General features: G+C 43.9%; 1 protein-coding gene across 2 annotated transcripts in view; it reads left to right on the top strand.

Annotated features, from left to right (window-relative positions):
- The window catches only part of uvrag (UV radiation resistance associated gene), a 131,784-nt gene that overhangs the window by 67,265 nt on the left and 47,097 nt on the right, over nucleotides 1-17,422 (top strand). Inside the window, exons 12-13 of one of the 2 annotated variants that reach the window (XM_080013705.1) lie at nucleotides 2,274-2,348; nucleotides 3,808-3,973. In XM_080013705.1, the coding sequence (XP_079869831.1) occupies nucleotides 2,274-2,348; nucleotides 3,808-3,973 (241 nt within the window). The remainder of the gene's footprint in view (nucleotides 1-2,273; nucleotides 2,349-3,807; nucleotides 3,974-17,422) is intronic. The other variant, XM_080013706.1, reaches the window with a different exon arrangement.

The raw sequence follows: 17,422 nt of genomic DNA, 5'->3' as shown, positions 1-17,422 counted from the left end.
TGTTTTGGGTAAGAAAAAAATACATTCTGAAAAATGGCGAGTCCAAACCCTGGAGCTCGGCTGCAAAGACAAGAAACTGAAACACGTCCAGTCTCTACCGAGATAGCTTTTATATTCCTAAATTTTATTATTTTTCTTATTAAAAATGTCACTCAGACACTAGATGTGCCTTTTAGAGTTAGGGGTGCGGTGCGCTGACATCGGGCACAAGGGTTTCGCTTGCCCGCCGGTTGCACCGGAGCACGGAGCCGGAGCGGGAACAAGCAGACAGGAAGAGGTAGAACGGGTGGAGAAAGTTCCTTTTCGGGAAGCAGAGAAGGTAGGACAGGTTGAAAATGATCACACTGATTTAGTTACATTGGGTTTGGGTTATTGTGTCCGGGGATGGGGCTCTGTCAGTGCTCCGTCAGCGGAGGGACCGAGTCCGTCCGGGATGGGGGGAAACTGAAGTGCTGAAATCCAGGAGGAAAACAAACAAAAACTGTTACAGATTGTACGTCCATTGCCGACAGATTGTCCAAAGGATCACATCTACACTGGACATAATGTACTAACCCGAACCCATTACGTAATGTATCTCTAAGGTGACAGTCATCTAATTTGGGAACAGACGAATATAGTTCCATACGGAACTTCTCCTACTGCTGTTGCCGGATATTTTTTTTATCTGGCAAAGTTACTGATTCCATGTGGGAAAGGGACTTCAGTTTTTATGAAGTCCACCATCAGGAAAAAACGCCATACAACAATGGCATGCATTAAAAAAGAATGCCACTGCCCTGTCTTAAAGTTTTCATAAGACCACCTGGATAAGCCAAAAGGTTCTGGAAGAACGTCCTGTGGATGGATGAGTTGAAGTAGAGCTTTTTGGCGTAAATGAGAAATGTTCTATTTGGCGAAGACCAAACATCGCATTCCAACATGAGAACCTCATCCCAATAGTGAAACATGGTGGTTGCAGTCTCATGAATTGAGTCTGCTTTACTGCCCCATGACCAGCAGGGCTTGTTGTAATAGACATGGAAAAATACATTTTGGAAAGTACAAGCATTTTATACCTAAACATGACAAAACAAGGATTCACATACTTTTTTTTAATGACAAAAATGTGTTGCATTCAATCATTTTGTTGCATGAACAACTTAAAAACTTTACCTATCTATTCTTAATCAGGAACTTTTTATTTGTTATAGTATACCTTATGTTTTCTCACATTTCAGGGGCTATTCATACACAAATGCAGCTAAAGGGCTAAATATAATTCTAAAGGGCTCACAAACCTTTCAATGCTGTGTTTCTAGGGTGGTTTACATGCATCAATTGAAAGCTCTACTTGTCTTTATTAGCTAGCACTTGGGGAACGCTGGTCAATAAAGTCCTCTGCTCTTGGCCACCAAACAGCTAGTTTGGGTCAAATGGGGATCAAGTTTTATACGTGTTAATAGAGGGTGTTTGACTTTCCCTTTTCCTTATCATCTGAGCCAACTGGCCAACTTCCAGTTCCAAGGCCACTTTTCACACCATTGGATTTCACACAAAACACGGTATTCAGGTCACAGAGACCCACGAGTCATAGGTAAGTTAATACAGGACGACAAAAAGTCGAATGGCTCTCTGGTGAGTAAAGACAGGGGCTACTGTTAGAATTACATTATATTACCCTACGTCATTTAGCAGACGCTTTAGTTCAAAGAGACGTACAATAAGAACATTCATCATCAGTAGTCAAATCTACTTTAGATCGCAGTCTATGTTAGCAAAGCCTTCATAAGAACAAGTTACATTGGCTATGTTAATGTTTTTTGTTCATTGGGGCTCAAGAGATGAGGGTCTTTAAGAGGTGCAAAGGGTGGAACCTGAAGGGATGGGTCTTCAATTGGATGCATGTGATAAATATATACATTTGGAAAATATAGAGTGGCAAATGGGTCAGACCAGACTAAGGTAATGAACGCTGCAGCACCTCACCAATGCCCCCCAACACTCACCCCCTCCCATCCATCCAACTCCACATTCTCCAGCTCCCCTTTCTCACAGCTGGCCCAACCAAGTGGGCCTCCCGAGTCCATAATTCAGAATACGACTCCCGCTCTCCTCTGCTCCCCGCTGGCTCGCTCCACCTGCTAACATTCTTTAAAGCACAGAGGAAGTACAGTGTGTATTGCCCTCCCCCCTTCTTTGTCCATTGCCCCATTCTTCCACCTCCACCCAGCCGCTCAAGCCTTGCTTGCAAATGCCCGAACAACTGATAGGCAGTGGATTTGTGTTTGCAGCGTTGACTTGTTCCCCTCTGGTGGAGACCTGTGTCTGCCCCGGTCTCTCAGCCATGCGTAGGTGGATACCTTGCAGTGAGTAAAACCACCCAGCATGCAGTGTGGCGGCAGATAAACGGACCGTGAGGAGACTTCCTAACACATTTACCCCTAACTTCCTTTTCCCGTCAGCCTTTTTTCTTTCTATTCTGGGGATGTGTGAGTTGTTTTATTTATTTTATTATTCCATTGCAGCGAACCGCACTGTCCACTACACCTCCTACACGGGCCGAAACAATGTTTGTTAATTAATAGGGCCGATAAAGTGGTGAAATAGGACGCCCTCTACCCTGCGCTTCACCTCCTCTCTGACCCCTGGCCTCATTTTGTGTGAGGTCTCCCCCAAAGTTCAGCCTGATCAAGTCCAGAGATGTCTGGACGGGTGTCAGCGCGGGTCTTGAGATAAAGGCTTAAACGGTAAGGATGTTCCCCATTATCAGACAGGGTCAGGGTCAGTGGAAGTCCTAATCTCACCAGGGGCACAAAACGAAAATGAGGCTTTCGTTTTCACCTTTTTTTATGTAAGCAATGTCATTTCAGCCCCGGCCGGCTGTCAAGGTTCAAAGTTCTCCAATTGCACCCTTGGGTGTATCTTCTCCTGCCCATGTCCTTCAGCCAACCTGACATTCTTGGTGGTTGAAGGCCAGAAGACATTTAATGCAGGTGTCTACATGGTGTCAGAAATGTGTCAGCAAAGACACAATGAGGGCTTTATCTGTTAAGTGCATAAGAGCACACCCGATGTGTCAAGCAGTCTGGTATTCCCAACAGACACTCTGTCATTTTAAAAGCATTAAAGTGAAAAACGCGATGTAATTTCAAAAACTTTGCCCTCAAGTGTTCTTGCGCTGTTGACTGAGAACATAAAACTCCTTGGTGAGTTACTTGGAACGTTTCTGTTTGGTTTTATTTGTCCACAGCGTCTTATTACCCCCACCGTTGAGTTGAACTTGTCCAGGGAATCAGTTAACGCGAGGCTACCCGTGCACATTCTTCGGAGGAAATTAGGTGTCATTCCAGAAGCCAAAGTTTTCGGGCTCGCACATGCCGTGCCACTGAAAGCACATTTTGTATCATTCTCTACACTTCCCCACATAGAAACAGCTTTTCTTCCTGTGAATCATGTTGTTCCAATATTGTCTTCGGCTTGATGTTTGGAGGACTTTTGTTTGGATTCACGAGATGTCAACATGGATTATGCGCTGACAGTTTATTTATCTTTTTTTTAACCTCAAAATACAAAGCTCTGCTGACTGTTGATTGATCTTGATCCAAGTACTGACATTTGATTGATTTTTATACTGACTGCTATTTTAATTTTTGATTGCAATTAGAGTATAGCCTCTGAGCTGCCTGTGAAGTGATTTGCCTTAAATGGTAATTGATGAAACATTTGGTCGCGGAAGCGCAATGTTTCAAATCCATTTTACAGAAAGTTCCAAGTTCCACATTTGATGTTTCCTAACAGTGAGAACCTCTGGTCTCTTCTTTTCAGCAAAGGATGATGGGAGTGTTGCAGTTGCCCTGGGTTACACGGCCCACCTGGTCCTGATGATCTCGCGCTTCCTACAGATCCCCTTGAGGTATCCGGTTATCCACAAAGGTTCACGTTCCTCCATCAAGGACACTATTACTGACCGGCTCACGGAGAAAGAGAGAGAGTAAGTTGATTGACTGCAGAATGGCAATTTACCTTTCTGTTATGGATTCACAATGTAATTTAGGTTGTGTTGCGATGCCAGGACATATGAAAATGGCAATGTGCCCATGTATGAGAAGTCAGGATGGAGGGTGCGCCAATGGGCTTTTTGAAATAGTTCAATTAAATGCATCCAAATGCAAGTTTAATTTTGGCACATTTCATACACAAGGAAGGAGGAATAAAACCATTGAAATAAAAGGCTAAAACCAGAAAGAATAAAATAACAGACATAAAATCACAGAGATAACGGTTAAAATGCAAGTTCAGAACACAATTAAGCATGGCTTTGGTCTTTGGGACTCTAACCCAGCCGACACACTTAAACATGGCGGGACTCAAACCCTCATTCACTTTACTCTTTTTAGCACAACTAGAAACTTAATAGGAATGTAAAAGTAGTACATTTTGGGGTGAGCCTGAGCCAATTTTGAATCTGGTCCTTAAATTGGGGATGGTGGCTCAGGCGGTAGAGCTGGTGGTCTAGTGATCTAAAGGTTGCTGGTTCGATCCCAGGCTCCTCCTGCTAGCATGCTGTAGTGTCCTTGAGCAAGACAATTAACCCCTAATTGCTCCTGATGGCTGCGTCCGTCGGTGTTTGAACAATTGTAAGTCGCTTTGGATAAAAGCGTCTGCTAAATGACTAAATGTAAATGTAAATGTAAATTTAAAATTTAAATGATAACCACCTGATGAACTAAACAACAAAACGAAAAAGTTAAATTGAGCTTTTACCAAATCCTGTAGGAAGTACGGCAAACACATCTTTCTTATGAGCAAAAGCTTTTTAGAGAAAATATACCGTCCAGTTTGTTTACTACTGTTTCGATTGCAGATTCAACAGGTTGTTCCACATCACTGTGAACACCCATACCACTGAAATTATGAAATTATTGGTAGTATGTCATTAAAAACCATGTCTTTTGGCTGTGGGTTTTTAGATCATTTCTGTACATCCTTTGTTGAAGTCCCTTGAAAAGGGTTAGGAAGCCCTGGGAGAAGATGTGTGAGATCCTTACTAGTGTATTTGGCAGGTTTGGGAGCCCTGCAGTTTGGGAAACCATGGCAGAGGACCATATTTCATCTGTCCCATCACTCCAGCCAGCTTTGGCCAGGAGCTTTGCTTCCTATGGCTTATTGGGTCATCATTGGGTCCCCTTGAGCCGCCTCTCTTTAATCAGTTTCTACATGTGTCGAAAAGGTTGTTGCGTGTCATAATACAACTTATTGTTTGAGAAGCTGCCAAGGTCTTTATTGCTTCCCCTGGGGCTGGAGCTGCTCTTCCCCATATCTTTTGCTGCATTTAGATAATTGTCACTGATCGGGAAAGCATTTACGATCGACTGATGCTCAAGTTGTCATGGAGACCGGGTAGTGATGATGCTTGAGGACGTTTGCAGAAGCAGCCGGTTGTGCAGACTCTACAATTACAGCACGGGGGCCACTGTAATGAAATTATTATTTGTACATGTTATGCTCTGGTAACTATGCATTAAGGAAAGTAATCCATGTTGCATTGTAATAATTGCATGATTGGGACACGTACTTTACGATTCCATATGCATCAATGGTGAATTTTGACATTCCTCCTACGGCGCCACGCCTCCTCGTTGGGGTAGAGTAGAGAAATTATGAGGAAATTGCTATAATCAGGAGTGTTACTGGTAGCTCTGTATGTAGGGTTTTTTTTTTTTTTTTTAGACTGGCCCTCAAGTGCTTAAGTGATTAGTGAGGCCTCAGCGTTATTAAAAGAAAAGCATGGAGACGAAACATCTGCCCACGATGAGTTAAACAGTTATACTTGATGTTCGTGTTGACGCAGCCCGTAGAGATTACTGTCTTTCAACTCTTCATTGCCTTCTCACGTCATCAGCAGAATCATACCCTTTATTTACCACATAGGCCTTTTCTTATTGTCATCATTAATGTCTGAAGAAGGTAAAGTAAAAATAAAAGCATAGCTCGCAGTACCGCACCGTCTTGTTGATGTCCTTAATTCTTGCCATTCTAGTTGAGTTTAGCACATGTCATGATAAAAGCAACTCTGGAGCTTTTTTTATTAGCCGAGTGTAAAGCTGTCTATTGTGCTTTTGGCTGAGAAGGAGGGGAAACCTTTGAAACCAGGCGCAAACTCATTATAGCAAATTACCAAAATGGCCAAGAGAGAAAATCCAGGCCGCACGGTCATGTTAATAAAGGCTAAAATAATGTGGCTCCACGCCAGTAAGTTTTCCCAGACCCCACGTTTTGGGTCTGACATTTGAACTTTTTAACTTTAATCGCTGAGCAGCCCTCACACCGAGGCTCGGTGTGCTCCTGTCGTTCCTGTTTAACGGTGAACAAGCTATGGCCAAAGGTTTTAGCATTCTTTACTTTTACTCTCACTCAAGCACACACGTTCTGCCCATCCTTGGACGACGCCCTGGGAAGACATGTAAATAAGCAAAAAACACTTCCACGTCCACATCTGTCGTACATTACAAGGCACATGACCAGATGGAAAATGGACGTGCGTGTGCGTGTGCGTGTGCGTTGCGATTGAACCATCGCCCATCCTTCTCCCTGGTGGAAGTGATGTCATGACAGCAGCTGGAGAGGCTCAGCGGGGGGTGGGGGGGGTGTCTCCACTTCGAGTGCGACTACGACTGTGCCCTGTGACGGCCACATTTCCCAGGCTCCGGAGACGCAGGATATTTACACCAGCGCCGTCAGAAACAATAAACCTGCTGCCGGGCCTGCGTGCGGGTGTTGGGACGGTCAGGCGCTCGGGTGTCCCTGAGCCTTTGGTCCAGGCTCAGGGCGACCCCTCAGCCTCGCCTCCCACCCTCCCTCCCTGAGTTTATGACTCGTGAGGCCCCGACGGATGGCCAAACGACGTGTGGGAAGACGGAAAGCAACTCGACTGCTCCGCCAAAGCGTACGAAAATAGCCGATTAAAGTGTCGGAAAAAGGAGCAGCTGATGATGATAAGTGAAGTGTTGGGCGATCGGCGCCTCAAAGCGCGGCAGAATTGGACGGCAGTCTATCGATCACAATGGCACGCGCAAAAGGGACCTTCTCTTTTTCTCTTCTTTTTCTTGTCTAAATTGCACATCATCCTGCCGGCTCCTCTGAAACTGTAATGGGTCCACCACCAACCTTCTCTAGTTCCCAGCCAGGCCCTGTGATGTGGGGAGGGGACATTAAATCCGTGAGCTCTGTGGGGTTGAAGATGCAGCCCGGCTAAATGCTTCGAAAGGCCATTTAAACACTTTAGCCTGTCAGTCCTCTGCTGAAGAACTGACGTTTCTTTCTGATTTCACTTGAAAATTAAATTCATGTCTAACAACAAAAGTAAATTACCCTATTATCCACTTGACAGATATTTACTCGTTTTAGATTTTAAGCGATGGGTTAGGGCTTTATTGTGGCATAAAGGGTGCTTTACGCCAAGGTTAACATAATGACTCTTTATCACAGCCAGCTATCCAGCCAGTGGTGACGAGGGCCCGAGTGAGGAATATAACTTTCCAATCATTTTTGTTGGGGGGCTACTTGACGCTAACTTAAATAAACTTTTTCTGGACCTCAGAAATCCATCCTCCATACCTTTCCCAGTCACATTCCCTGAAAACGATGGACTCTAACGACACGTTGCGCCCACGTTTGTCCTGGGGAAGAGGCTCGGCTAGTTCCAGTTTGTCTGATTGGATATGGGGGGAGGGGCGGAGGGTCGGCGATGGCGGAGATGCGGTCCAGATGTCTCAGTATGATTGAGTCCAGAGCCCGGCCATTAAAAAACAAATGCCGGCCGATCCCAGACATTTACCCTCCACTATTAATGCCACCATGTTTTTTTGTTTTTTTCACCGCACATTGAAGGATAAAGGAGTGGGGTGGGGTGGGGGTAGTGGCGGCATAAGGAGGGATTTACACATCACTGCTTGGATCAAATATAACAACATCGCTGGTGGAGGTTCTCCCTGAGTGCCAGGCAAAGGGAGTGTAACCTTGCTAGGCTCAAAGGAAAAGGGGGGTTATTGTTATGGCGCTCGCAGTGGTTTTCACATCTCCTAATGTGGGCCATGTGGACCGGAGACCACGTGGTCCCACATGGTTCACCGGCAGCCGGGTCAAACAGCCATGCCATGTAGAGCAGGCTGTGGACCAGTGATAATCAACATCGTCCACATCGAGGAGCCTTGATTTGATACGCATCAGGCCACGGACCCTTTAATTTGATCAGATTTAGTCTCTGAGCAGATTTTTATCCTCTAGTTAAGGAGATAACAGTGAAACTACGTTCCTAACAATCATTATTGTCCATTCTGCAATGGTGCTAACGTCTTAGAAATGAGATAACGTTACTGATTCTATTGTTGTATTGTATTGTATCTTTTCAATAACATAACATATTGTTAAAAAAAAAAAAAAGAAATGAGATAACGTTGAATTCCTCTTGAAGGATCCCCCAGGTCCCCGAACCCCACGTTTAGAACCCTTATTTCAGAGTGGAAAGAGAGAGGGAGAGAAGCACAGAATGGAAATGGAGGCAAAATGGGATATTTGTCAAAAATCTGTAGGATTAAGTGACCATACAACGAGTTGGATCAGATGCTTAAATTCAACAGAAAGAAAACGAGAGGTTTGTTCAATTAGGCCCCCCCTGACTGGCCCCCCCTGTGCCACCTGATTTAAAAAATCCTGGAATCTCCCCTGCCAGTCACGACAATGCCATCCCCAGTGTGCGCTTGCATACTGGGTAACGTCACCCGTACACTTGTAATGCGAACATTGACAACCTTGAACATTTTGATATTTTATATAATATTTAAACTGAAAATATAAAATGAACACAAACAAGTAATTTGAGTCATCATGTCTCAAGTCACAAGTCCTTAAACTTCCAAGTCGAGTCTGAAGTCATTTTTTTCCCGTCAAGTCAAGTTGCAAGTCATCAAAACAGTGACTCGAGTCATCTTGAGTCCAACTCATGATGATTAAATTCCACATCTCTGATCAGTACAACACAGATTTGATATAATATTCAAGGACAAATGTAATATTTTAAGGGTTCTCATTCAGGTTGCACCAGCTGCCGTTCTTATTGGATCCTTGTTCATGTTTGAATGTTCTTTGTTGGTTCCTCATTATGCGGACAACAAGAAGGATCTTTCATGAACGTCTAAAATACAATGTCGTTGTTTGTGGGGTTTTTTTTTTTTTTTTTTTTTTACATTTGTGGAAATATGCACCGGATTTGTAGAGGTTTAGATGTGAAAGCCATCTGTCTGGTCGGTCTCGTCCTCCCTTTCTCTCTCAATTCAATTCAATCCAAACCGTTTTATTTACTTGAGAAACAGGGAGGGTCTGGTTGAGCAGCCACACCTGGCCTGGATCTAGGTGATTGGGTCAGAGTGGCTGCATACCTGCTGCTCCTTGGTTGGTCAATGAGCAACAGGTAAAACCCCCATCCCCACACTCACTCAGGAGAGGAGCCCTGTCATGACACACTCGATCTGCTCCTCGCAAATAACACCTAGCCTTCTCTCTACAATAAACTTGTGTCTACAACCCATCGTCTTCTGTGTCTCTGTGCCGGAGGGCCCTGGAAACACCACTTGGAAGGCGTGTGGCAGGCAGGACTGCCACAGTGGCACCTGTGTGGGGACTCTCCGGCGTGGGGAAGGGACACAGAGGGGCCGTCCTGAGTCCTGAGTGAGTGTGGGGATGGCAGTTTTACCTGCTGCTCATTAGACCAACCAACAACCAGCAGGTATGCAGCCACTCTGATCCAGTCACCTAGATCCAGGTCAGGTGTGGCTGCTCAACCAGGCCATCCCCACACCACACATCTGTTTACATTGTCAAAGAAAATTGCAAACAAAAAATGAAAGAATTTAACTGATACTGTACAAGTACTGTGCATTGACAATACTGTGTTTATTTATGGTCATGACAATAAAGCCTTGTTGAATTGAATGGAGAGGGAGAAGGGAGAGAGAGAAACAAACCAGCACCACTGGATATTTTTACTAGCGCTGATGAAAGCCCCAAACGACAGAAGGAGCGACCGCTACCTCCATCAGAGCCTGACGGTGGTGTTTCAGGCAGGTGTTTCTTTGATGATTTATAATTTTCTAATGATTGATAATGTGTTCTGTGGTATCTGGCACCAAGAAGTTAGCAGCAGATCCTTTAAGTCCTGTAAGTTGTGAGATGGGGCCTCCATGGATCGGCTTGTTATTCCAGCACATCCCACAGATGCTCGACCGGATCGGACCCTAACCCCGTCCATCCACATGCTGTAGAAGAAAACAGAAGAAATCAGACCAGGCCACCTTCTTCCATTGTTCCGTTGTCCAGTTCTGACACTCACGTTTCCATTGTCGGTGCTTTGGGCGGTGGACAGGAGTCAGCATGGGCACTCTAACCGGTCTGCAGCTACACAGCCCCATACGAGGCAAGCTGTGATGCACTGTGTGTTCTGACACCTTTCTATCATAGCAGCATCAACTTTTTCACCAATTTGTGCTACAGTAGCTCTTCTGAACGATAGGACCAGACGGGCTAGACTTGCTCCCCACGTGCATCAATGAGCCTTGGGCGCCCATGACCCTGTTGGTTCACCAGTTGTCTTTCCTTGGAGCACTTTTGCTAGGTACCAACCACTGCGTACCGTGAAAAGCCCACAAGACCTTCCGTTTAGAGATGTTCTGACCCAGTCTTCCAGCCATCACAATTTGGCTCAGATCCTTACATTTTTCCTGCTTCCAACACATCAACTTCAAGAACTGACTGTTCACTGACTGCCTAATATATACCACCCCTTGACAGGTGCCATTGGATCGAGATGAGCAATGTAATTTACTTCACCTGTCATTGGTTTTAATGTTATGGCTGATCAGTGTATAATTATAGAGTGATATAGGATCATAAGCACTCAATTAGAAAGCAATAAACATTTTGGCAACCATTATCTCAGTCTTGTTAACCAAAAAGCTATTTATTTTTTTTAAATGATGGAATATTCCCACTGTGACTTCGAGATTCAGAACAAGGAGCCTGAAGGTCATTTCACCTTGCAGCCTCCGTGGGCTTCAGAATGTCTTTCTTCTCCTCCTCCATTTTAACTCCCAACATCATCCCAAGAAAAATCTCCTTCTGCAGCTGCGTTGTACGTTCTTAGTGATACCTCACCTACCTCACTGCCTGACATCAAGCCAAGAAAAAACTCAAGAAACCCTCAGTTTAAAGGTTTTAACTGCGCGCCTCGGACCACATTACGGCTTTTTTATTCTCCCGCTCTCAAACAGCCTGTCCACAGTAAACACAGTAAATGCAGGTGCGGCCTCTTTAACAGGAGCTGTAAAAAGACGTCATGTGCATTTGCCACCACTTGTGGTCAACGCTGGCGGAGGAGGGAAAATAAAATGTAAAAACACTAAAAAATATATTTTTTCGATACATAAATATATTTTAATAAAATCAATAAGTAAAAATTAATAATTGAATTAATTAAATCACAATACAAATAAATAAAAATACATAAATAAATAAAAATAAAATGGAATTCCCTCATGAAGCAATGGGGATGAAAGGAATGATGGATGGATGGATGGACAGACCATCCTTTCATGTGCATGGCAGAGGCCATGTTGAAGTGGGGTAGAGGCGCTTCAGGCTTGATCTGCCCTCCAACTCGTAAAGACAGAGGGACTTTTCCACCTATTTGCTTTGTTTTTTTACGACACACAGCGGGTTCCCTCCTTATTAATTACATATTTTCGTGTCTACACACAGAGCGTGTTAACCAACCGTCCTGTAAGGGGGGGGGGGGTTGCTGTGAAGGAATGGACGGAAAGAACTGGAAAAAAGAAAGAGATTTTTCTTTTCGGGTGAAATATTTATTCTGGCTCCTAACTCAATGTCACTTCCTCTTCATCTCTCGGCCCGACGGCGGAGAGAGAGGAGGGTGGAAGTGAAAGCATATTTGCTTAAGTATGCTTAAACAAAAGCATACTTCTCCGTCTTGAAGGACAAGTCGCTAACGGATTCTAATGGCGGCCGCGGGGGTTGGATCGCAGCGGCCCGTCACGTCTAGTTTGGGGAATCCGTCCCGCCAGGCCGACGGCTTGACAGGAGCCGGGGCTGAGGAAAGGTGGGAGGAAGGGAAGGGCTTAATGGGGATGGAAGGCAGGGAGGAAGGTCTCTTATAGAAATGAGCAGAAACGTCCAAGCAGTTGAGCCTCAAAGTACCTCCGATTGAACTTCAACACATTTTTGCTTTTGCATTTTTTTCATTTTGAGAGCGAAAACGTTTTCCATTGCACCTAACTCACTGTTTTCTCAATTACATTTCTTTGCAATATATTGTAATTTTTTATTAATTTTACTATGACTTTTCTCGGCCTACATTCTTACAATCGCCCTAATTTGGACTGAAGATTATTTTGTTGAAAATATCCCATATTTGATACTTTATTTAGCTGTCACTTTATAGGAAATTCCAGCCATTCAATGTATTTTTTAGTTGTTTGCCGTTTTCATCGTCGGTGGCGGGGTCCGCCGCCAACACGTGCAAGAAGTGAAAGGTTGCCCGCTGGTGAATTTGTTAAAGCAGCATTGCTAGCGGTGGTCAGTAAACTGATGTCAATATGGATGAACATTCACCACAAAAAAAGACCTCAAATGACGTGAAAGTGAAAATAAAAATCAATGGGTCGGAAGGGGGTAAAGTTTGGAGAAAAGAAAGGGACTGGTTTAGAGCCAAAACAAGGGTAAACCCAGATGTTGGGAAGTAAAATAATAATAATGTTGCAATTTGGACTGGAATTCTGGGACTTGTTATGTACTCCCAAAAACTGACACTTTCATAGAAAATAATCTCGTGATGATCAAATCATGAACCCATGAGGAAAATCAAACCCTGATACCGCAGATTTTCATGTGTTTGGACGGACATAAAACTGACTCGGGCGACATTCTCCTCCAGTGCCCGCTTCTAATCCGTTTCATCCGTCTTTTTTGTTTTCACGTTTTTTTCTTTGGTTTCGGCTCGCGCCGCCGCCACCGGCCGATTGATTGGATAAGACTGTTTTCCATTTGACATCCGCTTCTTCCTCCGCCTTCCAGGCCTTGAACCTCCCCCTATCCCGACCCAACCCTCTCCTTTGTTTTATCCCCCACACCCTCCTCCATTCCACCCCCACCTAACCCCTTTTCTTTCCCTGCTCCTTCTCCCTGTCCTTCTGCCGTGTAATAATATATTTGACTTTCTTTACTGGACGTCCCCAAGAAGGCATTCCTCGTGTTTGCTGGAGCAGGGTCTCCAGTGTGATTTCAGACGCACTGGACAGCGGCCATTAATCACCTCGCTGTGACGTGTGTGTGTGTGTGTGTGTGTGTGTGTGTGTGTGTGTGTGTGTGTGTGTGTGTGTGTGTGTGTGTGTGTGTGTGTGTGTGTGTGTGTGTGTGTGTGTGTGTGTGTGTGTGTGTGTGTGTGTGTGTGTGTGCGCGTATGTGTGTGTTGGAAATGTTTTTTTTTCTTTCTTCTGCATGTTCATCCGAAAACAAATCCTATCTCCTCTCAGGGAAGCAATATTGGAAATGGGGGAGTGTGTGGGGGGAGGACAGGGGTGTTTCCGTTTTTTTTTAGTTTTTTGTTTTTTTTGTTTGTTTGTTTCTCTTATCATTTTCTTGCAGCCCCCCTCACCCCAGGGAGGGACCCTGGATGGTCTCCTCACTGCAGTTACAGTAGCATTAGCATTCCGCCTACAGAGGACCCTTGACACCAGCAGAATTATGCTCATTACAATGTTTATTCTGCCAAGTACATTTTCATATACAAGAATTTGATGTGGGGAAGATTAGTGCATTGCTGTACAGACAATGGGCATAAAAATCTTAACAGCTAGAAAAACGAAATAGCCAAAGCACAAAGAAACCCCCACCAAAAAACAAAAATACAAAAAGTGATTCTAAGCAATATCTGGATGAATAACAATGATACAAAATAAATATGGATAACAATGAATGAAGTGGGTTGTTTTTCATTTAATGACAAAAAAACAACTTGTTTCCTTTTGTGCCTCGTTTAAATTATGGTGTTATTTGGTATCTGCCCCTAAGGCTTCTCGAAATCCGCTGGACAATCTGTACCGTAGCGCTTTGCGTTTTGCCACAAATTCTAAATCTCTCACTTGTCATTTTTTCCTCTTTTTGAGAGCGGGCTGGCCATCTGTAGCAGAGAGGAGACTAAATCCTTTTTACACGTTTATTCATATGGCCTTATCAGGTCGACTTCCAAACAACCTATGTTGCTATTTTGTCCAAACAATGGAGTGCGGTCAAATAGCTGCATTTTGTTGGAAGTCCCCGAGATACAAACAGTTTGCAATAGGGCTTTTCACTTATGACCCTTCAGCTTGGACCCTGACACTTCAGGAGTTTGTCTCTTTGAACCCAACCGTTTTCACACCTAAATTTGCGGGTTTACACAGGTTTTTTTTAAACCCGGGTCAACCCGCTAAAAATAGGCGATTGACACCTTTCCCATTGCCAGGAGAAATGCGTTTTTTTCCTGGTGTTACACGTTCGCTGTCACAAACACGTCGGAAAAGGGGCCTTTCCCACTCCTCTACAAAACAGTAGAGGAGTGGGAAAGGGATATACGTTTGAAGAGAGGGTTAAAACCTTGGGTAACGAAGCTGGTGTTTGTAATTGTTTTACCTCCTAGATTTCCATTTATTGTGTTGCCCTCCCTTTTATGAATGTCTTGTTCGGTAACATTGTCCGCTGCCTCCTTGGCCAGGTCTCTCTTGTAAACGAGATTTTGAATCTCGACGAGGCCATGCTAACCTGGTAAAATAAAGGATGAATAATAATAATAACAATAATAATGTTTGTTTTGTTGTGGTTCGTCAATGTACGCCTGTGTGTGTGTGTGTGTGTGTGTGTGTGTGTGTGTGTGTGTGTGTGTGTGTGTGTGTGTGTGTGTGTGTGTGTGTGTGTGTGTGTTACCGGGTTCGATCCCAACTGGGCCTTTCTGTGTGGGGTCTACATGTTCTCCCCGTGTTCGTGTGCGTTTCCTCCCGGTGCTCCTCCCCACCTAAAGACACACATGTCAAGGTTAGACACTCCCGCCGATGCAGTTGGTCCCTGGGCGCCCCTACGTGGCAGGGGCCCACTGCTCCGAGATACGTAGGTTACAAGGATGGTTCAAATGCAGAAAAGTCATTTCCTTATGGGGATTAATAAGTGTATAAAATAACAAACCTAAAATATAGCTGAAAGACACAATACACGGGGTCCTTTTTAGTCGCGTTAGCGACATATTACATTTTGAAGATTTTTCGTAGTGAGGCATGGAACCACGGATATATCGGATACAATGTCATACATGTCTTTGTCTAAATCGGGTGGCATTTCACATGTACTTGTACTCTGTGCAATGACAATTAGTTGAATCGAATCCAATCTAATGTAATATATCGATCAATAAGAGCTATAACTTCATTATTGTTATTTTTGTCTACTTTTCAGGGCATTTTCCACCCAGAACAAACAATGAGTGTGAGGTGATCCACGTTGTTGAAATTCAATTCTGTAGAAATAATCAATTATTTTACTAATTGGTTGTGCAGCTGACATTATTACATCTTTAAGAAAACAGTGGAATAGATGATCAAACATTCGGGCAGCTGTAACTGGATTCCTTTTTAAAATTTCACGTCTTTCAGACCAATTCAGATCATCCACGCTGAGGTTTCTTTAAAACAATATTTTGGCCTTTAAACCAAACCTTGTCATTGTTTTAACTTACGATATCGCTTGTGTGAATAGATTTCTGGTGACAGTGACGGAAGTTGACGTTTGGTCTCGCGTGGGGCATAAAGACGTATTTAGGAACGCTGACGAAGCAAAACCAACTTACGTAATTTTAGTGGTGACGCTTTTCTGTGGATTAAATTTCCGATAGGTTACGGTTCCATGAAATCCGAAAAGCGTTGGCGTCTTTCTGTGACAAATTACAATTTCACGAGTTCTAGTTTTCCAACGGGTTCCTAGTTCATGAACGCATCATTCATTCCCACAGTTGGGGTGGACTTGACTCAACGGGGTGACAAGTTTCTATGGATTGTTTTCTTATGTCCCAGACTTTAAGATGGGTTACGATTGCATGAAACCAGAAAGCAGTTGATGTTTTTACGTGATCATTTGAATTTTTCAGGATACAGTGGTACCTCAACTCACGACTGTAATTCGTTCTATAAGAACGGTCGTATGTTGAAACAGTCATATGTCGAAGCAATTTTTCACAAATAAATGAATGGTAACTGATCTTATTCGTTCTGGCACCTAAACATAATAAATTTACACTCAATTTTAACCTTTTTCACATGAAACCATACTGGAAGTTATAAACAATAGGTAAAATAATAAATAACAGTGTACCAGCCGCGACTTGCCTTGAACGTCTCCTCTTCAAATATCCCGGGAGTTTTTTGCCGTACATCGTTGTACATCGTTCGTCGCCTTTTCACAAGGAATTTCCTCTGTGACCTTCGGATCTACTACCAACTGCTTTTTCATTCACCCAAGTAAGCAGCAACTTTTTCAACTTCATCCAGTAGTTTTGGCCGCGGCTTCGTCAGGATGCTAACGCCCTTCGCAACATCAGCCTTCTTGAACTCTTCCTTCTTCTTAAGGATGGTTGCGATGGTGGAAGTCGTGCGGCCATATTCACGAGCAAGTTGAGTCACGCGCACACCGCGCTCATATTTAGTTTCAGTGGGAAACATTGCCCTTTTCTTTTTCCCGTCATCCTTTTCTTAGGACTCATCATGAAGGGTGAAAATAAACAAAATACACAGCACAAACACAGTAAATATGCAAAAAATACCGATAGGCCACAAACTACGTGCACACACGATGGAGGTCGCCCGCTGACTGAGAGCGAACATGGCCGCCGACGCGCCAACTGCAAATTTCCACGGTTGTATCTTGGAGCAGTCGGTCGCAAGTCGATACATTGTTTTTCGTGACTATCGCTGCTCGTATCTTGGATAGTCGTATGTAGATGCGGTCGTAAGTCGAGGTACCACTGTACTATTTTTCTGGTTGGTTCCGAGAATATGAACTCAGCATGCACTCGCCGATTTTCTATCCTACCACTGTCGCGATTCCGGCAAAGTAAGGACACATACACACACGCCTAGTTTGTAATCTCTAACGATGCAGAGAGATGGAGTGAACGCCGCGCACGATTTCAATGGACATTCAGAACCACAGCCTGCACATTTTAGATGTTGTCACAAAGCATCTTATTCTAAAACTCATCTGGTTCCATTACCCGATCAAAATTTTTCGAACATTGACCCGTCGGTGAAGCACAAAGGTTTGGCTATTTTCAGTCAAATTTCAGTCAATT

This window comes from Zeus faber (genome assembly GCF_960531495.2).
Source record: "Zeus faber genome assembly, chromosome: 14".
NCBI classification, from domain to species: domain Eukaryota; kingdom Metazoa; phylum Chordata; class Actinopteri; order Zeiformes; family Zeidae; genus Zeus; species Zeus faber.
Note: the sequence above shows the minus strand (reverse complement) of the source record. Positions and strands in the feature narration are given on the sequence as shown.